General features: G+C 39.1%; 2 protein-coding genes across 4 annotated transcripts in view; one reads left to right on the forward strand and one right to left on the reverse strand.

Annotated features, from left to right (window-relative positions):
• The window catches only part of syn3 (synapsin III), a 135,511-nt gene extending 124,479 nt beyond the window's left edge, over positions 1-11,032 (forward strand). For both annotated transcript variants that reach the window (XM_085386702.1, XM_085386701.1), the window contains exons 11-14: positions 3,214-3,345; positions 5,805-5,823; positions 5,923-6,079; positions 6,178-11,032. In XM_085386702.1, coding sequence (XP_085242828.1) covers positions 3,214-3,345; positions 5,805-5,823; positions 5,923-6,079; positions 6,178-6,301 — 432 coding nt within the window. In that variant the 3' untranslated portion in view covers positions 6,302-11,032. The remainder of the gene's footprint in view (positions 1-3,213; positions 3,346-5,804; positions 5,824-5,922; positions 6,080-6,177) is intronic.
• A 13,441-nt stretch (positions 11,033-24,473) lies between these two features.
• Positions 24,474-26,874, reverse strand: part of rerg (RAS-like, estrogen-regulated, growth inhibitor) — a 51,384-nt gene continuing 48,983 nt past the window's right edge. For both annotated transcript variants that reach the window (XM_085387404.1, XM_085387405.1), the window contains exon 5: positions 24,474-26,399. In XM_085387404.1, coding sequence (XP_085243530.1) covers positions 25,989-26,399 — 411 coding nt within the window. In that variant the 3' untranslated portion in view covers positions 24,474-25,988. The remainder of the gene's footprint in view (positions 26,400-26,874) is intronic.

Raw genomic sequence — 26,874 nt, forward strand, 5'->3', positions numbered from 1 at the left:
ACATGTTGCGATCTTGAAGCTAAAGTTGTTTTCCCAGAAATGGATGACCCTCTGGCCAGCCCTGAACTTCAACTGCACCATCATTTTCAACGAGCACATTTCACTTTTTCTCTGTAAACATTTGCCATGCAGCCCGATATTGTCCAGAAAACACAAACCTTTGCTGCTTAGTAAAAGTACAGGACAACACCTCTGTGTTCCAGTGGTGAAAGAACTACAGCAGATCCAGTCTTCTGTTAGATGACTCTGTATCCTAATAAATCAGCAGGGTGGATCCCGCTTTAGCTTGCCACCACACGCCGTTTGAAGTGGGGCCTGGCGGTCTTTTACCAGGCCTGCATTCAGTCCCCTGTGGTAATGACTCAACTGGCCAAAACACCGTGCCACACCCGACCTCGCTGCCAAATCCTAGCCAAGAAGCTGGGTACACACAAAAAAGGGGGAGCTTTAAAGGGTTCTTTAGCTTGGGAAGTGGTTCTGTGCAGAACAGAGAGATCCCAAACAGCTGTGAAAAACAAAGAAAATGAGTGGAAAAGACGACTAGTTTGGGTGTCCTCAGTTTGTTATAGGCGTTCTTAGAGGCTCTTTTAAATAAAGCTTTTGATTTGCTTTCAATTTTTTGTCATCAAATGTGGATTTTTTTTAATCAGTTTAGATTGTGCTTACAAAGGACGACATAAAAACCTCTCTTGTTTTAGTCATTATCACTGACAGATTGTTCCACGACTTTTCAATGATTGATGAGGCTTTTTTGAGAAAGTTGTTGCAATGTGTGGCAAGCCCACAAAAGAAACAGCCCTATAATGATATGCAAAAAAAAGCTTTAAATTAATAAGAAATAGATGAATTTAAACCTACAACTGCCTTTGGGTGCTCTCTTCCTTGCTGGGTGTTGTTTCACTCCAAGTTTCTGTTTCTTGTATTACGCAAAGAAATCATTAAATAAATCTTACACTTTGGTCCGTAGTTTGCTGTACTAAGGCTTTTGTAGCTTTGCCTCTGTATACCACTACAGTGGATCTTAAATCAGATAGTTAATATGGAATTGAAATGCTGTATTTCAAGAGGTTTTACAAAATTATTAGATGAAGTTTTCAGGATTTATATTTTTATGCAAATCCCCCATTTTCAGAATCTTAACAAATAATTGGACAATTGACTGAAAAGCTGTTTCAGGGCGAGGTCAGGTCTGTTCCCTTGTTTTGGAGGAACCAAATCAAAAATCTACCCTTCTAAATTATTTACATTGGGAGAAGCAGCTTCACCATAGCTCTCAAGCCAAGAACACACGCAAGGAGGTAGCAAGTGATGATGTGCAAACCACTGGTTACACTCATAGACAGTATAAAACATGAACTTAGCCATAGTTTCTGGTCCTGGTCCTGTTTTGGAGCATCAAGTTGAACATTTCCCCGTTGCCATCTTTGCAACATAGAAAACACTGTGGATCAGACGGTGAAACTGGCGAACGGCTTATTATTGAAAACTCATTAGCTGGCGATGTGTCGATTCCGTACCATAACTAATCCTCAGTTTTTGGAACCAAAATTTACAAAAAAAGACTTCAGTATGGCCCAAAACAAGTGAACGAGCCAGCAGGAAAGTGTTTACGGACAGAAAGCCATTACTTCTTTTTGCAGCCATAGCGATCACCTTATGATAACCTTAAACAGATTGCAGGTCTTAGATGCCAAGTTTTGTTGCTCTGGAAGCTACCTCCACGTTCTATAGATCAAGAAGGCCAGATTAAAAAACTTGTACTGTTCTGAAAAGATTAACTTGTAAAAGAATGATGGGAGAAAAAGCGACCACATCGTCAGTCAAACATGGTGGAGGCAGTGTTATGGTATGGACAGCTGTTTAAAAAGAGCCTAAAGAACAACTCTAGCCTGTGTGAAAACAACAAGTGGCTGCTCTGCATCCTACCCCAATCACCCCGAACCGGTCGGAGCAGCTGATCCATGAGGCTGGATCTGCAGGTTTCCTCCTGTTAAGTGTAAATTTTTCCCGCCCACTGTCATGAGTGCTTGCTTAAAAGAGGTCGTTTGATTTTTGTTTTTTTCTCTACATTGTTTTAAGCTCTTTACCTTGCAATATAAAGCACCTTAAGGCGACTGTTGTGAATTGAAGTGAGTTAAGTCTTTGCCTGCATCAGTATCTTGTGCCATAATAAGTCGCCTCTTAGCAAACACCAAGTGTGTGCTAAGAGGCCAGTTTGTCTGAAATTGGACTAAAGAACATTTTTGGGATTTAACTGATACCACTAATAAAAACAACTTCAGCCACAGAGAGCTCCAGTACAGTCTAATCTCTGCCTGGCATATGCTGTGTACCAGAGGATAAGCACACACACACCCACACACACACACACACACACACACACACATGCATGCATGCCTGCTGATGTGTTTACAGCCTGCAGCTGGGGTGCGGTGCAGCAGCTTCTTCCACCATGATGGGCATCTACATCCTAGCCAGCAGCAGCAACACTCCTTTGCTCCTGTTTGTTTTGGTTTTTAGGGAGGAGGACAGCAGGTCTCTGAGCCTCATGAGGCCTGTGGTTCTGCAGCACACATGGACCTGCATGTGAGCTCAAGTGCTGGGAAAAAACATTTTTCCTTGTTTTGTTTTTTTTCTTTTTTGATTATTTTAATTATTTGTGTGGCAATGGGTTTGGTCTATGCCCTTCAAAGTCATGCCCCAGCAACATAATATTTACAGATGGAGCCACTTTTTTTTGCAGATCACTGGAAATTCTAACTTTGGCTTCTTGTGTGTGTTCAGATAAACCTATTTAGTTTATACAGAGCTTAACTAGAGAAGTCTGTGATCAGTCAAAATTAAACTGTTGTAAAGCTTATATGAACACACATATAGAGAAATAAACTAAAGCATCTTTTTTCGCTTCTGTTTATGTGATTGATTGCCAGAGCACCGAAGACCTCCTGAGAAGACAGAAACTCGCAGTTTTCGTCACACACTTCTTTGTATCCTCCAAACTGTGGTTGCCACAGGGCTGTAAAGCTTGTTTCTGACCCCAACAAACATGTGATCTACACTAAATGACTCATCACGTGTGTCCACACACAGTCTTATCACTAATATCACTTGAGGGTCAGAGTAGAGGAATTCTGAATAAGAGGTAACATCCTGCCATCTAGTGGGGGAATTTTAACACTTCAGCTGAGGTCTGTTTGTTTTCTGTCTCTGCAGGTGATGGACAGTTCAATGCCTCTGATTGGCGAGCATGTGGAGGAGGATAAACAGCTGATCACAGAGCTGGTCATCAACAAGATGGCCCAGGTGCTGCTGGGAGTTTCCATGCCTCAGCCTTCTACTGTTAAGGTACAAAAAGCTTTTAAACAAGCCACTACTACTACTGTAACTCACTTTTTTCATAGTACCAGGCAGTAATTATAAAAACTGCTACGAATTACAAAACTTTGTTACCACTTCTACCAATAATGCTAATAAAATTTTTCTACTATGGATACTTATTATCAGGTCTGTTAATTAATAATGTTGTCACTGATGATCACTATAACGCTACACAGTTTTACCAACTGCAGTGACTACTGTTGGAGTAGCACTGTAATTACAAGCAGTGCTTGTATGGCCATACTTTCACCTGTACTCACACTGATAATTTTTTTCAGAAATAAAAAACTTAAAATGCACTTTTCCAAATTATTACGCACACATAGTTTCAAAAGATTTTATAGGTTGTAGAGAATTGAAAATGGCCATTTGTTGAATTTGCAGCATTAGTAGATCAATTTCACTGAAATCAAAAGCTATTTCAATCAAAAACATCTTAACGGGTCAAGTTACAAATGAACATAGGACCCCTTATTTAAAAGCAGTTTTACAATTCTTGCATACATGGAACTTGTAAATTTTTAGATAAGATAAGATAGAACTTTATTAATCCCTCGGGTGGGTTCCTCTGGGAAATTCGACTTCCAAAAAGCACAGCAACGACCGAAGTTACAGTTACAGAATTGTTATTTATTTATTTATATATATATATATATATATATATATATATATATATATATATATATATATATATATATATATATATATATATATATATATATATATAGATATATATAGATATATATATATATATACAGATATATATATATATATACACACACACACACACACACACACACACACACACACACACACATATATAAATACAGAGACAAATATAAATAAAATATACAAAGGGGATAAATAGAATAAATAGGAATAAAAAATAAAAAATAAAAATACAAGTGGAAAGTTTCTACTTGAATGTCTTTGCAGGATGTCAGAATAGCCTCCCAGAGCTGCTGTTTGGATGTGAACTGCCTCCCACCCTCATAGTTTTTTGCTTGAGGATGCTCCAAAGGTTCTCAGTAGGATTGAGGTCAGGGAAGAATGGGGACCAGACCATGAGTTCCTCTGCTTTTATGCCGATAGCAGCCAAGGATGCAGAGGTGTTCTTTGTAGCATGAGATGGTGCATTGTCTTGCATGAAGATGGTTTTGTTGCAGAAGGCACAGTTCTTCTCTTTCTACCATGGAAGAAAGTGGACAGTCAGAAACTCCACATACTTTGCAGGGGTCATTTTCACACCTTCAGGGACCCTAAAGGGGCCGACGCAGCTTTGTTGGGACATGGTGGCCGTCCACCACTGCATCCATCTGTACCATCCAGGGTTGCACTGCACTCATCAGTGAAGAAGACTGTTTGAAAATTAGCCTTCATGTAGTTCTGGGCCCACTGCAGCCATTTCTGCTTGTGAGCATTGGTTAGGGGTGGCCGAATAGAAGGTTTATGCACAACTGCAAGTCTCTGGAGGATCCTACACCTTGATGTTCGCAGGGCTCCAGAGGCACCAGCAGCTTGAAATATGTGTTTGCTGCTTTGTAATGGCCTTTTAGCAGCTGTTCTCTTAATCTGATGTATTTGTCTGACAGCAACCTTCATCATTGTGCCTTTATCTGCACGAACCCATGTGTGCTCTGACTCAGCCACAAATCTCTTAACATTATGGTGATCACGCTTAAATTTTTGTGAAATATCTAAGATTTTCATTACGTGTCCAAGGCATTCAACTATTTCACGCTTTTCAGCGGCAGAGAGCTCCGTTTTCCTTCCTATATTGCTTAAAAATGGTGGTCTGCTTAATAATGTGGAACATCCTTCTTTAGTAGTTTTTCCTTTAATTGGGCTCACCTGGCAAACTAATGATCACAGGTGTCCGAGATTGATTTCAGTCATCCAGAGAGTCCTGAGACACAATTGCATCCATGGGTTTAATTGAAAAACAACTTATTTAATCTTTATGACACTTAAACACAATTTTCACAATAATTTGGAACGCGGTGTGTTTCTAGACTAGCATCTGAATTAATGCTATTTCAGCATCTATGGTCACTTCACTAGCGCCCTTGTTTTTTTTTTTGGTTTTGTTTTCAAACTGTCATCACAATTAATGACTTTCACATATAGTATATATTACTTATTGTTGGTTCATCAACAACCATATAGCTTGAAGCCGGATTGGACCATCTGAAAGGAAACAGCAGGAGGAAAGCTCTGTGATGGTTTGGGGTAGGATATGTTGGAGCTGATCATCTGTGGCATCAACCTGAGTTGATGTATTTGCAAAGAAAATCAAAATGTCTCATCGTGGAAACTGTTTCCTTTCCATGTTTTCAAAAATGTGTTGTTGTCATGGTGTTAGCAGTAAATTTCAAGCATTTTTATGTAAATGATGCTATATCTGTGTTTTTTTGTGTCTTCTTCAGACCACGCAGCCCAGACGAGGTAAGTAAAGTGCTTCATTATGATTCATTCCACTACCTTCTGTGGTGATACAGTACAGAGAAATAATAAGCCTGTGCATCACATGTTCATGTATGGTAGGGGGACATCGTTCCGCTTCTGCCTCTCCATCTCAGTCGGCCCAGGGATCCCCTCAGAGAGCCCGGTCCGCCACTACGTCTCCCAGCCAGGCGTTCCAGCCCGGTCCCATCCCTGCCTCTTCTGGACCTGGAGCTGGGAAACAATCACCGCAGCTGAAGTAAGTCCAAGCTGGGGTTCTGTTAATCTCACACATGATTTTGCTTACGATGATTTTCCTCGTCGGGTAACTAAACCGTCTTCGTCTTCGTCGCGCAGCAAATCGCAGTCGCTGACAAACAGCTTCACGGAGACGTTACGAGGAAGCTTGACCGACGACGAGGCCAAAGCCGAGACCATCCGCTCCCTCCGACAGTCCTTTGCCAGCCTCTTCTCTGACTAAAAACATCCCTACCGCTTTCCTCTTCCTGTCATCAGGTTTCAGAAAATAATAATAATTGCTTACTCTGTTTGTTATGGAGTCGCCTCTCTCCTTTCCATGTTTGTGAAGTTTAACACTGGTGCAACCCTCTGTCTTCAAATCAGTGATCAATCTATCACTAGAAAGGCCAGTGGATTTCAGAGGACCTACACCATGTTGACTGGAGATGGTAGATTTTAAGATGTCACCAAACCCCCCGTTCACGTTCTAATTATTCCATATTCAGGTTTAATCTACGAAACTCCTGAAACATTTCTAGTCACTCCAATGTTGTGTTGAAACCTAAAACCTGTCCATAGAAATTGAACTTCCTAGAAAGCAAAACCAGCCAATGGCCTTTTTAGTGGTAGGTGATCACAGTAGATATTCATATTCTCGCTCGTGCTGCTTGGTATATAATTGTTATTCTGCATTCTCTTTGTCCGACCGGTGAAACTATTTCTATGTTCATATTTCTACATTTATGTACATCCGTCTATCTTCAGTTTCTTTATTCGACACACAGCTTCCAAATTGTTTGCAGATGTCCATGGCAATATTCTGATCTGAACCAGTTCCACTTGAGTCATGAGAAGCGTACTGAATCCTTTCGCTTCACCAGCGGTCTCTTAAGCATCTTAGCCAGCAGCAGCATTTCTCAGACATCCATGTGCTGTAGACACATATTGGCTTATGTAGTGACTCCTCTGCCTTGGCCTAACTTTACCAAAGTGCTTTTTAATAACAAAAAAAGAACAGTTTTTTTTAAAGAAACAACCCCCTTAACTTGTTTGAGATCACAATCACACAGAAAAACCTTTGAGCTTGTGATTTTTTTTAACGAGGTGCAAATGCTGTACTGGCTTACAGCCATCGTCTTCCATCACAGCTCTGCTCTTCCCCAGCAAATTGTTCCTTTTCTTAATCTTTTATGCTTTGTTAATAGCACCGTGGGGTATTTGTTGGTGTGGGGACTGATCTAGCAACTAGTACTGGTGAGTCTTTAGAAGCAAACAGCAAGGGTCTGATATTTTAATCATCTGTCTCTTGTTCTCTGTCAGCTAGGATTGCAGCTCATTTATTGTAGTTCTTTTTAGGAGTTTTGCTCTGTAGCAGATATAACCTACGCACACATATACCTGCAGGAATGGCAGCCATCCTCTTCTAACATCTGTCACTGTTTTGGATCTGCATGTAAATGAATGTGATGTGTGGAGCCAACCTGTTTTCTTCCACAGTTTATTTGATGGGAGCTGACGCTTACTTTGAATTTTCTGGAGAAAAAAAAGTGCATTTTTGGGTAACTTATTATGAAATTAGACACCAAGTACTTTTGGTTTATCGTAGATGGACTATGTAGATTTTCAGCATATTTCGCAAGATGGAATGTGCATACGCAATGAAGCCTTCAAAGAAAAACTCTTAATTGATGACTGATGGCAAAGATCTCTTATGACTATTCATTGGATCTGAAGGGTATGCAAAACATCTTAGTTTACCAAAGTCTTAAATTTCCAAAATATTCTTTAAAAAAAAATGTTCAAAAAATAATGAGTGAGCTACAGCTTTTAGCTTCTTGTAGCAGCAAGCTCAAAGACACAAACTGACTACATGGTTTTGCTTTCCATGCAAAGAACAATCAAAGTATGATACTCTAAATAAATTGGTACTTTTATTGGAAAATTATCAAAATAGTAATGGTAAATAATAGTTATATCTTGTGACTTAGAATGAGCCTGTAATAGTTTCTCCCACCTTCCATTTAATTCAGAATCTGGATCTTTAGTAGATAAATGATAATCCCAAAGCCAGTGTTAAATGATGAAAGTTCCAGAAAAGGAGAAAAAAGTTAACTAGCCATTTTTGCAATAATTACATTCATTGCAGGGAAAAAAATGCCACCACAGATTGCATATTTATCCTGCAAAACACGGAAACATTACAGTGGCATTGACTAAAGAGAGCATGGCTTAGCAGATGTAAATAAAGTGAATTCAGGCTTCGTTTAGTTTCCTTAGCTTCAGCTTCTACTTATAAATTTAACTAACAGGTTTCTTTCTTCCTTTGAAGCAATGTTACTGTGGTGGCAATTTTTTTCTGCATTTTTCAAATGGCTGGTTCTTGAGTTCAACTAGAAAGCTAACTAGCTAGCTAGAATGCGGCTAGTCAGCTAACGGATTTTAGCAGTAGTGGTTTATTAGCTTGCTACACCAAAGGGGACGCCATGGGTTTGTTAAAAATAAATTAGTAAATTAAACTTAAATATGCATTTCTGATGGAAACGGTTTGAGGCTAAACATACTAGGATACACGAAACAACAGAATAATGCTAACTAAAAATCAATTACATAAAAGTGCTAATTATTCCTAAATAACTTCAAGAAGACCATTTCAAATTTTAGTCTAGCTAAATTTTATTTAAATCATGGCCATTCTATCTTCCAGAGGGGATGTTCCACTTTAATAAAAGCATTTGTGAGTTTTCAATGCTAGCTTGGTCAACTTGGTTGGGGTTTCAAATGTCTAAAATTCCACAAATGTATTTATTTATTTATAAAGAGCAGGCTCAATCTGCTCATGTTAACCACCCTTGATAATTTAAATATTACTTTATTTTTTTAAGTGCTCATTAGGCTTTAAAGTAACAACATTGTGGTTTTCCACTGTAGGCAGTAAGCTAATTCTCCTGTCAGTTGTCATGCTAGGGCAGATAAACACTAATGTAATAATTACTTAGCTTGTATTTTTCATTTTGGAATAATGAAAATATTGACATTGCTTACTGTGATTCTTTTTTTTCAAGTTATTGCTGGCTGTATTAATTCTGACTTTTTGTCAAATTCTCATCTGTAATCTCAGATTTACTGCAGTGTCTTGTGTTAAACACTTTTGCAATTATCTCGTAGCTTTTGGTACTGTGTCAAAGTGGACCAAATCTGCATTTGATTGTGAGGCCCCTTAAAGGTTTACATTAAATTGTTCCATCTTACCTGTAAAGATTATTGCCACTTCATATATAATACTGCAGTGTGATAAGCCATAACCAAACCGTGAGTATTTCCTATCCCTTATGTGCCACGCAATAATGGCTGTGACGTTGCTGAAAATTTTAAATGTTAACTTTAAACACTGTGTCTATAGCCTAACTTGTCCTGGAGAGAAACAGCAGTTACTCTTTCTGGATATCAAGGTTATCTCAAGATATAATTATTTGCTCATTCTGTCAGGGTGAAAGATGAAAGAACTATGATGTCACTTTTCTCACATTTTGGGTTTAAAATACAGTTTAGGATCTGGCACGTTCCATAAATCTGTTTTATTGGGTCAAATTATAAACAATGACCGGACATCAAATAATTTTAGTTTTGTCACTACTGTAGATTTGCTTCCCTTTTGTCTGAGGGTCAGATGTGGACCCGTACCTGATAGTTTCTGAGCTGATTTAATTGGAACTGAGCTGCAATGTTGATTGGTAACTACCTCAAGTTCAGCAGTGCTCTGCTGAAACTGACAATAGAGTGGTAGTACTGGACAAGATTTTGTGCACTGAGCATGGCTTCATGTTATAACTGATGTGCTCATAAAACAATAAACCTGCTGTGGTAAAACAACATCTAAGTGCAGAAGGAATGAGAGGAATACAATTTTGTTAAGGTCAAATATCGAGTCACACATTTTAAAATTCTTTGTCTCAAAATTTCCCCCCCAGTTTATACATTTCTCCAGTTTTTCCAAATTGTATTTAATTTTATAAATTGTCTTTCCTCTTTCATAACATTTCAGTTAAAGAAAACATTTTGTAACGTGTTACTAGAATGCAATATAAATTGAAATGATTTGGGCTCTTGAAGGTATCTGTGTCAAAATCTTATTTGAATATTGTATCTTTATTATTTCAAGTGATGTTGTGCTTACTATACTGTACATGTTACAGATTTCATATTTATGACAGATATTTTGATGTCACTTTTCAGAATTTTACTTCCTTTATGATGAAACATAGACTGTATATCAAAGATGGACATGGCCACTGCGCTAGCATGTGTTGGTTTGTAGTTAACAATCCCAGAGCTTTCACTTTCACATTTTGGTCATCAACATTTTGGTCTTTTGAGTGTATTTGGAGCTGATTAGTTAACACTTAGACTAGCTAGTTAGACTTGTTACCAAAGTGCATCCGTTATTCACTGTGATATTAATTTGGATGCCAGTTTTTGCTAACACCAGGCTTAAACCAAATGTGTAAACATAAAAAGGCTGTCCCCCTAAAACCCCTAGTGCTGAAAAAGCAAGGATGAAATTACAATTAGGAGGTTAGCTTACTGTCATTAACAACTTAACCATGGGCTAAAGCACTGCTAGCTTTAAATAGACTTAAAGCTAGCATTTAAGACCATAAATACATCAAAGTGTGAGAATTTTCCCATTTCAATGGAAATTTACAATGGAATCCAGTAGAGTCGCCCCCTGCTGTCATTTAGAGAAAATGCAGGTTTAAGGCACATCCTCACCAGCTTCACTTTTCATGTCCATCTTTAACATACAGTTTGTGGGTTTAAAAGGGCACTCTCACAGGTATTTACGCCCCAGGTTTACTTCTGCTCGCTCTCTTTGTCTCTATAGATGTAAGCATTTCTAGTAATCCCAAAAGGTTGATTCTGTTCTGGATGTAGCGTTTTCAGTGGGAGAAACAGGTTTCCCCAACCTTGTAAACAGGACATTTGCAGAATAACTGTCACTTGAAATGTACTGTTTCAGATTGGGGAAACCTGCAGTCAGCTGAGACTGAAGACGTCACTCGGATGAGTGACGAAATGTTTCTCCCACTGAAAACACTACGTCCAGAACAGAATCAACCTTTTTGGATTTACTTACCTGGACGATTGAGCATGCATCAAGACATTTCTAAGAATAGTTCACATATCATTTGTCATCGTAAAGAGAGGTGTTTGAGTTAAGCAGGTTGATAGCTATCTCAGCCAATCACAGTGCCAGATTCACCTGTTTCTCCCAAAACAGGTTGCTGATGTCACCAGTGCTATATCTGGGAACTTTTACAGTGTGTATGGAACGTATGCTCATTTCATAAAGCTTTTTTTAATTTCCCCAACATTGTTTTCATTTAATATATAACTTGGAGCAAAGGCAATACTCTGCTACCGGGGTTGGCTCATCGTGATTTGCTCTGGGTGTGTTGAAGTGATGCATAGTGTAAGACTGAATTAATATGCAGCCACAGAGACTTACAATGAAATACAGCTATTACTGAAAGCAAACTCAACTCTACTTTAATGTGGCATATGTACATGAGAGAAATAATGCCGTTGCACGGGTTCATTTGCCAGTTTTTGAGTTCACTGTGTCCCTTCCTCTCTGCTGAATGGTGGGTGATATTGTAAGTGTATTAATGTTGTGTATATTGGTGTAAATGTGGCATGAAAACCAACCCCTCTTGTGTGCCTCAGGTGTATAAATTTAGGCGTTATGTGATCTCGATGTCTGGCTGCTTATTTGTGAGAAGTGTGATGTAATTTATTAGTATTAACATTATTTCTGTACTTTTGTTCTTTTGTCTGAACGAAAGATTTCTGTTAATAAAGTAAAAACTTTTATTATACCTGTTGCCGTGCATTCCAGTCTCTATCAGTCATCTGCTGAGCTCCACTTGATCAGATTTGAAGGTTTTTTTTCTCCATTTATGGTCATTGAAACAGAACGTTTGGCTATTACTGTACTTTTAAAAGCCCTGTTTGAAAAACGCAACTTTCAGAATATGTAGCGATAATCCCAAAATCCTTTCATCTTGGATTATTACCCTTTTTATATTTCTCTTGGCATGATGCTCAGGGTGTTAAAAGCTGTCTGGCAACACAAGGCCAAGGAGAAAGAAACCTGCCGGCATCCAGTGCTTCTTTTCATCTGCTGCCCACTTCACGTCAGGTCCAGAAATTAATTGTGTTAAGAGATGATATTAAACACACTCAGCTGTGAATATGTCACTGAGCACACACGAACGTGTTATAAATTCTCAAACAGCACAATCATCATTCAGGTATTACTACTTTACGACCGAATGTGACTGCCAGACTCGAAAGCCCAGCTTTAAGGAGTAAAGTACTCGAGAAGAACTGAACTGAGACGATCGTATTTTTGTGGCCAACCTTAAATTCAAACTACAGTATTTCTTTCCCCCCCTTTTTAATCACTTTGGCGCACTAGAATAAAGTGTAAACAGATGTAGGCGTGTAAAATGTCTGAACTTAGAACAAATTTTGAACACTTCTTCTTGTACCGATGTAGTTGGTAGTGTTACTTAAAGTATGCAGGTCCAAATAAAAGCTGCGATGGTTAGGTTAACAAATACAAAGAAAGTTCATGAGGATATTTTTTTTCCGTGCATCTAGTCATGATGAAGTGATGAGCCCTGTTGCCCGTAAACTAAAAAGTACGAACAAATATTTATGACACCGTTACCAACACCACTGATTAAATGATGCACATGTTTCCACATCAAGCAGACACTGATCAGCACTGGCTTTCAGTTAGAGTTGTGTTTCTATTGCGGTTCATTTCCACCGTATGCTGAAAGCATTATGTGGCTCTTGAGCAGCTCTGTGTACATCGCCTAGTCACTACTGTTTTTCTATTGTAGGTTATAAAAACAAAAAAGAGAACCTTTGAGCTTTTAACCTAAAGGGAATACTATGTGTTCATCAATCACTGTGAGTGACCCCATTCACATTACACACTCATCGTTTTATCTCCTTTTTTTATAGTAAAAATACTCATTGGTACTGAATTTATAAAATTTACAACATGACACAACATCATGGACAAGAAAGAGACTGACTTTACCTCCAACTACAATATTTGTTTGTCAAAAAGATAATCAAATATCTAATTATTTAAAATTACTTACACAGTATAGTAATATTGGTGGGGTATGTGTATAGCAGCTTGACTGTTCCATAACTTTAAGAAAGAAACCCACTACCTATACTGTTCACATACTTCACTGCAATATAAACAATGTGTCAGTAAGAACACCACAATCTTGCAACCCAATAGAGAAGATAGTTACAACAAATACAAAGTGAATGATTTACTGTTTATATGACAGAAGCCGAAACGCTAATATGGAGGTAGCCAGATACAATAACACGATTATTGTGGCTGAGATGATGATGTTTGTCTCAGCCACAGTAAGATGGCAGCATATTAGCTTCTACAAATCGGAGCCCGCTTGTGTATTTTTAATGGATTAAAAATAGTTTCTCTGAATACATCAGTGTGTTGGAAGATGCAATTGCACACTATTAATGTATTTTTATGGGTACAACATTCCCCTTTTCCTATTAAATTACCTAAAAATTACTTACTGTACCTTTAAAACAAACGAATAATAACTAATAATAATAATAATAATAACTTTATTTGTAAAGCGCTTTCAAACAAAGTGCTGTACAACTATTTAAAACTAAAAAGATAAAAAAAAATAATAATAAAAGCGATACATAGCAATACAGGTAAAAGACACAGTACAAGTTAAAAACAGTAAAAATTTCCTTTTCTAACTCGTTCTAATTCAAAGTTCCCACTCTGGTACATCCAGGTGACATGTAACACTCATGAAACACGTCCCAGTTAATATAAAGCATTTTAAACTCGAAACACAGTGGGTTAACAAACTCTTTTACCTGTCTGTTTTCTTGGGATTTGAAGCTCCTCGAGTTATTTAGTATGAAATCAAAGAGATGGCAGGCTTGTGTTCTGCAGATCATCCCGGCTGCATTTAACATCAACTGATTTAAAGAGGCAGAGACTGCAACCTAATTCTTCCCCAAGAATTCATCCCACATGCTGATTTATGTTATCTTCACAAAGGTGTTAAACTTTCTTCCCTACGATGAACCTCTGACCTCTCACAGCACCCGGTGCCTGCTCTCACTCTTTGTTCTGCAGCTCTCAGTTGTTTCACGAACCACAGTTGCATACCAGACCACTGGCAGCCTGATGGTAATCTGCTGCCAGTGTAATTTCTTGCATTCTTAAGGTGGAATGTCCAATCTTTTATCAGCCGCAGGTCCCTGCCTGCCTGCCTGCAGCCTCCACTGGCTGCAAAGAAATCCATTCCCACCACACTGTAGTGTGCAAATATCGATGAAAAATAGATGTAACTAAATTACTCTTCACCTCTTACCTCCAAATGCTGTTTGGGGCAGGAATCAAAGGGTCTTTACACATTTCCACAGTAAATTGATTAAACCAGTAGGCCAGTAGGGGGCATTGTCCATTCAGCTATACCCAGTCCACCCCTCCTAACTGTTTAAGGATATTTAAGCCTTCATCATGTTTCAGGGAAAGCACCTTCACACATCTTCATTTGCATCTCCTGGAAAACAAGTCAGTGCTGTCTCAGACAATAGTGGCACCAGTCTGTCTCTTAAGGATGGAAACTGGGAGTGATTTACCTGCAAGATAACAGACCAAAGTATTTTCAACTTCACTTATTTTCCCTAACATGCCAGCATTACATCTTATTGAGTTTAGGGCGCTGTTACAATAGATGTGTGGTGCAGTTGGGATCTGTCTAAGTCATGACACAGTACAATAAAGAAACATTAAAGCGCCCCCTGGTATACATTTTTAAAGGAATAATATGAAAAAGAAAACTGTGTAAAGTGGGTACTGTCATCGTTCTCAGTTTTTAAAAATATACTTGCCAGCACATCAGTCCGGTATTACACAGGATGCTTCAAAGCATGAACAGCTTCAATCCAGCAGCATCAGAATGGGACTTGTCCAGGTAAATGTGAGGAGGAAAGAGGCAAGAAGGTGTTGCTTAGCAACAAATGGAACATCAACACGTGAAAACTGCACAAATAATTATTACATTTTGCATCAATGTTGTTTGAACACACACGCAAGCACTGCAGTGGTGCAAAAAGCTGCTGCTAGAGGATCATACATAAACAGGTCCTGTATGAAACTGTGAGAATGTAGCATCACAGTTTTCAGAACAAGTTTCGCTCAAACATTTGTTTGAGTTTATGCTCTCTGCATAGACTGTATCATAAGAGAATGGATGGATTGTTTTTTCCCTCTGTGCTTACAAAATCCAGTTATGACCTTTTCTTCCTGCACAAAACATGACAGCAGTATTCATGAAAAAGCATGCCATACACTATTTAACTTCAACACAATTTGGTAAAACTGTTACGTATTTTAAAGTTTGTTCTGAGAGTCAGCGGAGGTGTGTCCTGCAGCTACATCATCTTAAAAGTGGATCCGTAAGAAATGTTTCAAAAAGCTCCAACAGAAAAAGATGGTGAAATTGCAATGCACCACTTTAACCCTCAGTTTCCTCCCTAAAGTTGGGCATTTTAAAAGGAGACTAAGGAATGACTCACTTTTGGAAGTAGCCTCAAGTGGCAAACTGAGGAACTGCAGTTTTGTCACTTCTGCAGTGGGTTGAGTTAAATACTTGTCAGTGTCCAAAACGACTCGCAATCCCTGTTTTATATCATGATAAAACTAATCTATCACAATAGTCAAATTACATATTTGACTATGTTAAGGCTGAACACAAATGCTGTGTCCAAAATGGTGTGTCCAATGCTGGGAAATGTTTTATTTGTCTCTGATGACTGTCATGTTTTCTCGTGAAAGCTACAAGTCAAAGTGTGTAACTAGGAAGCCTGCAGGAAAGAGGGCATTGATTTCAAATCTATATTTAACCATCACTCTGTTTTATTCAGTTGTCTAACCTGTTACAGTTGGACATCATTTAACCCCTGTTTGAACACATATGTGTAGGTGGATGTGCACCCATGCGCCGACGTGTCCTGTATTTGGACACTTGAGCGAGTGTACATGTGAGAAACCCTGCTGTATCCTCTCAGACCTGCCCACAGTACAACAATGCCTCGGTCACCATAGTGAATCCCTTTAAAACAAGGAAAGGCCTTGGTTGTCATGGCAACTGCAATGCTTCATAAAGCACAGAAAGATGGAAGTCTTCTACTCTTGTCTCCAGACTTTGTTGTATCTCTGCTGACGTTTCTGTGATTCTACAGTAGGAAGGAGTGTTCCTGTCACTGGGCTATACATCCTTTATATCACTTTCACAACAAGAAACTGACACATGAAAAACACCAAAAGACCAAATCATCGGGAGAAATTTTGAACCCTGTGTCCGGCGCGTGTATAGATATGGACAAAAAACTGAACAAACTATCAGTGCAAGACCATTTTTAGGCACTTCTTGAGCTGGAATTTTATTTCCTTTGTGTGACGTGCTCCCTGTTTTTACAGCTAAGACATATTTCAGTAAAGAAAAATGAGCAGTTAGGGTGGTGGTGGTTTGTGGAAAGCGGGAGAGGTTAAGTGGTTGCTATTCAGAAGCACACAGATGTGTTTCTGTCACTTCAAAGGTCATTAAACTGACTTAGAGGTGGGTTTTGTAAAGTGTTAGTAAAGCCTCCTGCAGTTTCACGAGTTTCATCTCTAACTCATGACCCTTTCAAAGAAACTCATGGTGCACCATTCTACTAAAAGATGTTTCCTCATTTAAAGTTTTGATGGTGTTACTGGAGAGACGCGTCCACAACACTCAACCCCCTCATTATAGGGATCAAAAGTTCATATTTTTCTTTTAATTTGTAAATATGTGTTCAATCATCAATCAAGTTCATAAAGTTGCCTTAAATCGCTGAGATATGTTGATATTTCTATTGAAAATTAAGTGTTCGACCTCCATCAAAGGTCATTTTCAACCCTCATGTAAAAGCTTTACACATTTGAAGATTGTCATTGTATTCATTATACAGTCACATGAAAAAGAAAGTACATTCTCTTTGTATGTATCAAGACACAATAAAAATAATAACCTGGTGCTTGAATACATCCTCAGGTGAACAGCAGTGACTTTTAACACTGTGTCATTATTTATTTAATAATAGCTGGTGATGGTTATGTGTATGACTTTCAGTGTCTCACATAATTGTGGAGGAATTTTGGCCAATTCCTCTTTACAAAGTCATTGAAGTTCACTTTTCACACTCCTGTTGTCCAGCAGGTGGTTCAGGAGCATTCAGACCTGCACTAGCAGACACAGGAATAGTTTCTACCCACAAGCCACCAGGCTGTAGAACTGCTGACATTCTGTACACACCATTACACACTCACGACAATTACAGGACTCTACACACGGTCACTTCAACAAATATTTCTTAAATGCTCATTGCACAAGTTTTTGCACAAACTGTAAATACCAACAATTGTCTCAAATTCTCTAAATTTAATACTGTAGTATTTTGTTTTTATTATATTTTATTATTATTACCACAATTTTCTTGTTAATTTCTTCTTAAATATAACGGCACACTTTCTACATGCTCATGCAAAGCTGAGGAGCACGAGCCAAAGAAGTGGTTACACTGTTTATCTGTATATGACCATAAAACTTGAAACTGGGCATTAATTTATCCACAGTTCTTTTAAGGTTTCACTACAACATTTCATCAGGTTTGACTGGGCTATTGCAACACTTTGGTACTCTGTTTTTTCAGATTTGCTGCTGAGCTTTGGTATTCATGCTCTGTGCATCATGTCCGTCCAAATATCTTCACTTTGGTCTTGGCTGTTCCAGAAATCTTGCTGTTGTGCAAATCCAACTTTGCAAAGCTAACGTCTGCTGCTGTGTTCTTTTTGGAGAGAAGAGGTTCTTTGCTCATAACTCTTTCAAACAAGCCTTACACATTTAGTCTTTTTCTAACTGTACTGTCATGAACTTTAATTTATAACAAAGTAACAGAGGCTCGTAGAGTCTGAGATGCAGCTCTTAAAGTTTTTTTGCAGCTCCTCTGAGCACTGTTTGATCGGACCTTGGGGACGTCCACTCCTGGGAAGGTTGGCAACTGTCTTGAATGTTTTCCACTTGTGTATGAGCTTTCTCACTGTAGAACCATGCACTGCATATTGTTTGGAAATGGCCTTTTAACCCATCTCAGATAGATGAACAGCAATAAATGCCTCTCTAAGATCAGTGTTTTCCTCCTTTGGATTGTGTTAACAGACAGCTGAATGCTCAAGCAAACTGCCAAAAATGTCTGCTTTCATAGAGCCGCTCACGCTTGCTGATGATCACTTCAGCGAATAGATTTGATCAGCAGCGCTTGGGTGTTACTTACTCTCTAGATCTCTATGAAAGCAGTCCACTTCTGGATTATGCTTTTATTTCTGTTAAATTAAATGGCACAGTGTAATATGTCACATGTCCTTGTTCATCTAAAATTATATTAACACCTGTTAAAATCACTAAAACCTTTGACGTTTCACATGGCTGTATTAGAAAAAAACAGTTTTGTTTCACGCTTACGACTCCGTACGACATTTGAAAAACATCTGAGTTGATGACGTTTTTCTTTTTTTATCATTTTTGGAAACAAACTCTTTAAAGTTTAAATTAAACAGCGTGTCACCAACCCGTTCTCAGAGGAATCACGGGGTATTTCCAAGAGAACAAAGTGAAGAGAAAAGAAGAGCTTTGAAGAGTCGATTTGTTTACAGAGGGAACATTACCCCTCTCTGCACGCCTTTCATTTCCTCCACTATGAAACTATCCTGTTTTTTTCTTCTCTCTCCACTTTGTGAAGGAAAATTTAATCACCGAGGTCAGGGCAGCACGTCTGCTACCAAACATAAAAATAACATCTGAACGTCCGAACTCACGTCTACTGATTTGTAATTGATTCATATAATAAATTATAATCTGTTGTGTCTCGGTAATGCTGTACATCTATTTTGTTTTATAAGCGTGTGCTGAATCACTGCAGAGCTCATTTTCCCCATGATTGCATATCTAAACAGGATGTATGGGGATATCAGCATCGAAGGATATGAGAGTTATTTTTGCTCCAGAGATATGAGCAGCAAGATTAGCGTGCTTTCCAAGAGGTTTTGCTGAATGCAATTAGTATTGGAAATGTATAATTTTCCCTTGTGTGTCGCATCAGTACTACTTTCTGTATAATAATTCTTCCATCTGTATGATTAAAAAAAACATTTATTCAGCATCTGCTGCTAAAGATCAGTCTTTGAACCATTGCTGCTTTGTTGTCCACTGACTGAGCAAGTGTCTGGCTATGGCAATGGGAAATTAGTGATCAGTAAGACAATAAAGACAATAAAGCAATAAAGACAACTAAAGTGAAAAAAAACTAAATATGTAATAAGTGTGTAGAGTCACTGTTAAACCTTGTCTAGCTTTGTAAAACTGTAAAGAGGTAAAAATCAGTCTGTAAGTGTTTTTATTGGAATATGTTTACCTCCAGTGGACTGTTTCCAATGGTCTACCTTAACTTTTAACCTCTTAAGCCCCAAAGTGGTTTCTGAGCTTCCTGCTCAAAAATGAAATGCCCAAAATTAATTCATTATTTCTCTGCAATTACAAACTCTGTGCTTACAATCTTGGTATCAAAATAAAGCTGACTCTTGTGAACTTTCATCAGAGGTGTAATTATTGCAGCAAATATTACTGTGTCAAAGGTACTGAGACTGGAACACAGAAAAAGTTAGTAGATTTGATCCTCACCTAATTTTTTAATTTACTTTTTTTTTTTTTTTAGCATATAACTCTTTTAAAAATATGCCTCAGTTCACATTTCATTGCAGAAATTAAGTAACCAACATATAAACATCATCTGTGCAAAGATTTATGTTTCTAACGTGAAACAGTGAAAAATTACTGCACCGTAAATACATGAATATCCAGACGTTGAACAAAAAATGTCCAACTCTGGCACACAATGGACACCATGCCAGTTTAATTTTTTAGGTATTAAAGAGCAGAAATTATTTAATTTTATTAACAGGCCTAAATACGGAAGAGGATTAGGGCCACTGGAAAAAAACAAAACAATTCTGACTTTTTTTTCCAGTGGCCCTAATCCTCTTCCGTACCTAAAAATGCTTTTTTTAAAAATATATATTTGTGAAGAATTAACCACACATTTACATGGCAATGGCCCTTTTCTGCCGTCCTCTGGCCCTTTAAGCTCTGAGAGGCTGTAACTTTGGTTTCTTTTGGTCAATTTGCATGATTGACACCACCTGAGCCAATAGGATCACAGTAACGGTGACACTTCGGGTCACTTCAACCAATCAGAAGTTTTGAGGTCAAATCTCAGCTGGGCACAAATTTACTTCATGTGGCGTCTGTCCAGGTGTCTGCAGGTGGGTCTAAAATGGAGCTTGTTGATGGAAAACGGCTCTGATGCAGCTGGGCAGGTAACTGCTGATAATCACGTGGCTAACGGCTACCGATGAAAATAACGAAATCGGAAGCCAATTTCTGTTTTAGCGCATTTGTGTTTGTGTGGTCTTCTTTTGTGGCTCATTCAGTGAATTTTGGGCTGATCGTGGTGAAACTTGGTGTTTGGAGTCAGTACTAGCTCTGGAAGATAACCAGCCTTTCTATAGCCGGTTACGTGAAGTTTGAAGGATTTCTGGCTCGGTTTTGTTTGTTTAGCAGACGTGTGCACATTTACTTAACTGCTCGTTTAATCATGGCTTGTTTTCGTTTTGTTTGGTGGTTGTAGAAAGTGTTTATATGAGATTTTAGCTGAGATTCAGAGGTTTCTGTGGATACCACACATGTCAGAACATATATTTCTGACCCCGTGTTATAACCGATTAAACGTGATCTCCTCCTTTTTGCTTTTTGGCTTAAGTGCCTGGAAGTTAAATTCTGTATGTTTTTCTAATGAGTACTATTATAGTCCCTTCGCACAGAAGTGTCTCAATTTTGAAATGAGTATTTTCAACAGCTTTTATTTTTTGCTCCTCTGCTCAGTAGGACATGAAACTGTATATTGAGACACCAATCAAATCTGATTAAAGTGAGATTTTAAAAAGCTTCATAATTGTTTCAACAAGCTCGTGGTAGCTCCATTAATGTCTCCGGTCTAATCACTGCCTGTTAGCTGTATTCATATCACCATTATTAACTGTGTTTTATGAGGTTTTGTGGATGTGGGGATTGTGTTCTTGGGATATTCTGCTGCCATCGGGGCCAGTTAGCTGCACACTGAAGCTGGCAGAGCCTGAGCCGGACTGTTCATGGCACCGTGCACTGCTGGAGAGCTTCCATAGAAATGTGAGTGTGATTACATAATGTTAGAGCGACTTGCAAACAGTTTTGGGATTAATGCCCTACAGATTAATTAGCTAAATTCTCAAATGCGCTTCTGTTGTGACAAGAAGCTTAAAGTAACGTGGTGGTTTTGAAATTTAAAAACATTATAAATAATGTATTGTGATGGATTAAAAAAAAAAAAGTTATCCTGTAATGAAAAATGCTCAGTTTCCTCGTATACTGTAAACTGGTAACTGAGCAGGTGCATGACTTTCCCCCCTACATGACATAAAACCTTGACCTCAATCATATTTAAACACTCAGCTGTCTGCACGTTCATCCATCCAGAAGCAGAATACTGTGGTGTCAGCGTGATCCGTGTGGGAGTACCAACAGTTCACAACCCGACCAACTTCCGCAGCACTGCAGCGTAACGGCATAAGGAGAAGGCACACAAGTTCAGCAGTCATCTCCCCTTCCTTTTGCTGTGTTTTCTGACCAGCTCTGCTGAATCTTCACTTATCTGTATTTTAACACAAGGAGGCGGTTTGAAGAATCATCATTAATGATTCCCTTCGGCTTTAGGATGGATTTTAGCATCTTGAAGTCCAATGCTTCAGCCTTGTTGCTGTTTAGTTACATTGGTTCTTAAACTGTGGGGCGGTGGTGAGGTGAATTGTGGGTGAACAGGAGAGAAATATAAAGTGGAACTACGTAGAGTGAATTTAATTTTTTAAGGGGAGATGATTAAAACAGAGGTTGATGATGCTGTGGTGCTGATTTCACTACTGTTCATCTTAGATCACAGGGTGGTGAAGTGGGGCATGCCAGCAAAGGTTTGAACCACTGCATTAGATCATTGCTATTATCACTGTGGGTTTAATAGCAACTCCAAATCAGCACTGAATACTCACATTCCTGTGCTTAACTGTGGACTTCAGTCCTATTAATGCACTGTCCCAGTTCACAGTGAAGTATCACCTTTAATCACTAAATTAAAAGTAACTAAATATGGCTCATAATGTAAACAGCAGGGATGGCAAAACCATAAAATGCTCTTTTCTCCTGCTGGTCAGGATAAGAAGGAACCCTGTGGCTCCTTTCCTGGGTTATTATGAGATTTCCCACTGTAGTAATTATCTGCCAGATCGCTGAGCCACTCCTTTCTGCTTCATTTACAGTCTGTCTGAAGTAACAGGGTGTGCTCAGTGAGAAGTTTCCTTTTTTAACACAGGAGAATGTCAAAGATGTGTTGACTTTGAGCTTCTTGGCTGCTATATCGCATATGGAAGAAAAGCTTTTCGACGTGGTCCTTCTTAATCTAGAACTGCAGGAAAACAAGAGCAGGTATAACAAATGTTTTATAACTGCTGAAACAAAGCGCTACAAGAACCCTAGTGTACTAATCTAGGCAGCATTTGCAGTGAGGGTGACACAAAATCACTGTTCATCAGTCTATACATGGAGGTCACAAACACACTAATCAAGATTTAATGCATGGCAACGTTCCACCCAAGTCTAATAAGATAAATTAAAATTATTACAGTAAATGTCTAATAGTACAAAAAGAAATTATATTTTATATCCAAAATGTCAAACCTGAAAAGAAATGAATGAAAACTGCTATTTGACTGGTAAGCCAGAGGTTTACAGCAAAAGCGGCAGTTCTCAAATTTTATACCTGATGCTTAGATTGCATGTGTGGTGGGTAAAATTAAGCATTACTATGGATAATTTGCAAGTATCAGATGGTGTGCAAAAAACAGAAAAGGTTAAAATGTTACCCATGAAACACCTTATTACTCAGCGACTGCCATCTTGGCTACATACAACAATGGAAGTGTACACCAAACAATGTACAGCCTGTTGAAGGTGTATATAGCTAGTTCACTCACTTGGCCCACGTCCTCATTTTAGGTTTGACAGCATTTTAGTAGATAAAGGTGAACGGCTTGGACATGAATTGAGCTGCGGTTTGGGGAAGGCCTGAAAGGGGACTGGCGGCGGCTCCGGGACCTGGCAGATCCCCATGCACTAAACAGAAGTTAAAGAATTGAAAAGGGTAGGGAGGGTGGGGCACGTAAACAAGAACAAACAGATTGTAGAACTGGGGGAACATATATAGATAAGAACCGGAAGGAGTGTGTTTGGAGGCGTGGTCCTGCTCCTGAAATTCAGATACTTTGTCTCCAACAAGAACTGCCAATAATGTTAGTTCTAGCTAGCTAGCTGTTAGCTAGGAGCCAGGACCTTGCCTGTAAATTCATGTACTACACGAAGAAATACATATGAGGATGGTGCATTAAAAGCATGCTAATCCAAGCTGAGACACTGAGTTTAAACGGGTCAGGCTTTGTTGCCCAGTTGCAGTGATGCTGGAATCTGGTTCTGTGAACCAGAACTGGTTTGCCAAAGAGAAGAAACTGACTCTTTTTAAAGTGTAAAAATTGCACTTGAGGTAACCATCGTTGTTGGACACAAAGCCACTGTGGTTCATGTGAGCCAGTAGACTTAATCAACATCGGTTTTACAGCCTTTTCTCTAAGTCGAGACATTACCAGAGTCTGCAGTACAGCACCAAAGTAAGAGCTGTGGTGGAGCGTCTGAGTTACATCATTAAGGTTTCTTCTAGTGAAAGAGAGACACTGTGGAAAACTACTGGAACTGGACGTATTCACATCTTTTAATTTGAAAATCCATGGTTATGTTAACGATTAGATTTGAACTTATACGAATGTCAGCTATCAGCAATGTCTCCATCCCCTTTGATCGCAGCTGATACAGGCTTTCATCATTTGAATATTTCATAATTTTAACAAATAAAAGCAGCATTTTGTGTTTGGAGACTAATATGTAAATGTGACATTTGATGGTGTGCATCCTGACTTTTAATGATCTGCTTGGAAGCATCTGTACCAATCAGTGATGATTATTTGAAACTGTTTAAGTGCTTCTCTTAAATTTTCTGCAGCCACTGAGGACATTTGCATCAATTATGACCAACAGGAAAAACTGGTGTGATATGTCAGTCTTTTATTGTAAGTGCACAGCTGATTAGTTTCATCAGAGAAGTTCACATAGATATCACATTTCTACAATTACAGTATATTCTATTATAGATGACTCTTGGTTCTGTACACACCTAAGACACAGCAGTGCTTAAGGCTATATATTCTGTTGAACATGCTGTAGTTTACAGTATTAACATTATCGCCGTGAAGAACATCCCAAGTATGTGATGGTGCTTCCTTTTGTTTAGAGCAGGGGTGTCCAACTCCAGGCCTCGAGGGCCGGTGTCCGGCCGGTGTCCTGCCGGTGTCCTAAGATGTGTCCTTGATCCAACACAGCTGATTTAAATGGCTAAATGACCTCCTCAACATGTCTTGAAGTTCTCCAGAAGCCTGGTAATGAACTAATCATTTGATTCAGGTGTGTTGAGCCAGAGTGAGAGCTAAAACCTGCAGGATACCAGCCCTTGAGACCTGGAGTTGGACACCCCTGATTTAGAGAAAACAACAGATATTGTATGCATATTAGCTTTAAGACGTTCCAAACCTGCGGTGCTTTGGGTTCCTTGAGGGGAAAAATGTTCAGTTCACGAGTCCTGGACAAACGCACACACCCTGACAGCTAATGTCAAAGGAACATCGTAGACTTGATCGTAAGGATTGCTTGCAAGACAGAGACGGACAGCTTTGTAGATCTGTCTGGAACCAAAATGAGTGAAACACAGTAGATCTACGTTTATCTAAAAGGAGTCCTCTGCTCCTGAAGTTCTTTGACTGCTGCTGACAGAATAGTACAACAGCCCCCTGCACATGAGATAGAAACAGGAAACTCTAAATCTTACTGTGCAATGTCAAAGTTTTGGATTCCCTGCATGTTAAATAGGAGAGCGTGCATGAATCATTTTCTGGATACTCTCTGGTTTGTTTAATATGTCAGTTTGTTTGATGAAAGAATAAAAGAAAAAAATTAAGAACCTTGCCATGTTCCTGATCCTTTGTGATCTTAGCTCAGGGGTGGGCAATCTCAGTCCTCGAGGGCCGGTGTCCCTGCAGGTTTTAGATGTGTCCTCGAACCAACACAGCTGATTTAAATGGCTAAATTAGCTCCTCAACATGTCCTGAAGTTCTCCTGGTAACGAACTAATCATGTGATTCAGGTGTGTTGACCCAAGGTGAGATCTAAAACCTGCAGGGACACCGGCCCTCGTGGACTGAGATTGCCCACTCCTGTCTTAGCTAGTCGACATGACTCATCAATGTCTGTCATCTCAATCCAAAAGCATTTCAGTTTTTTATTAATGAGAAATCATCTTTTATGGCTCCCAAGCCAAGTGTCATTCGTTGTCTCTTACAGCCTGAAAAGACAGTGCACTTGGATTTTATTTTTTTTCATCGAATAACAATTAGAGAATAACAGAAGAACACATTTCACACTTAAATCAGTCATCGTCCACTGATGGTCCAAAACATTTGAGCGAGAAAAGCAATTTTTGTTCCTGTCATCAGGCGGTAGCATGGCTCTTCCCTAGCTGCTGATCTTGGTCAGCATCTTGTTGATGGCCTGTTTGACATGAGTGGTGGAGCTGCGGCGTCTGGCTTTTCCCTGAACAGCTTTGCGGCGTCTCACCTCTCTGCAGAGCTCGTGGAACGCCTCGGCCACAGCGCCGCCCTCGTCGGCACAGGCAGAGCATTCGTAGAAGGCACACGCCATTTCGGCTGCCAGCCGCTCTCCTTCCTCTGTACCGACTTGCCGGACGTGGTCCAGGTCAGACTTGTTGCCCACCAGAACCAGAGGAACGTTCTTCGGTTTCTTCACCTCCTCTAGGAGGCTTCGGAGCGGCCCCACCTCCTCAAAGCTTCCCCGATCCGTGATGTCATACACAAGGACAAAGCCGTCACCCCAACGCATGTGACCCTCCCTCTGCTGGATGTCCTCCTGAGAAGAAGACAAGACACATGGTGCTGAAGCTGATTTAGAGTTTTACAGATTTTCCCATGTTTTTAAATAAAATGATGATGTAATAATGATTCATATCTATTTTATGTGTGAAGCTTTAAGTCTGTAGAGACTTTGCTGAACAAATCCATGTTAGCAGTTCCTGTTTCCAGTTCCTAAATTAAGCTAAACAACTGTAGCTTTTTGTTTTTGTCTTGTTTTTTTTACTGTAAAATTATCATAAAACACCAACCAAAGAAAATCTCAGGTAAAAATAACAGACGGAGCAGCTGGAGAATTTCAGATGTGCTGCCTTTACCTTTGGGTCCAGTGAAGCTGTAAAAGTCATATTAGCATTTTCCTGTTTGTAGATTTATGTTGATAATGTAGTTTCTCTCTAATTTTCCCACCAAGAAAACTTTTCATTTAATATTTTTGACTCAAATATTATTTAAACAGAACAGGCTGCAGTCAG

The sequence above is a fragment of the Rhamphochromis longiceps genome, linkage group LG17 (assembly GCF_057381845.1).
Source record: "Rhamphochromis longiceps isolate RC_006_pf linkage group LG17, R_longiceps_female_GT1.1, whole genome shotgun sequence".
Classification (NCBI taxonomy): domain Eukaryota; kingdom Metazoa; phylum Chordata; class Actinopteri; order Cichliformes; family Cichlidae; genus Rhamphochromis; species Rhamphochromis longiceps.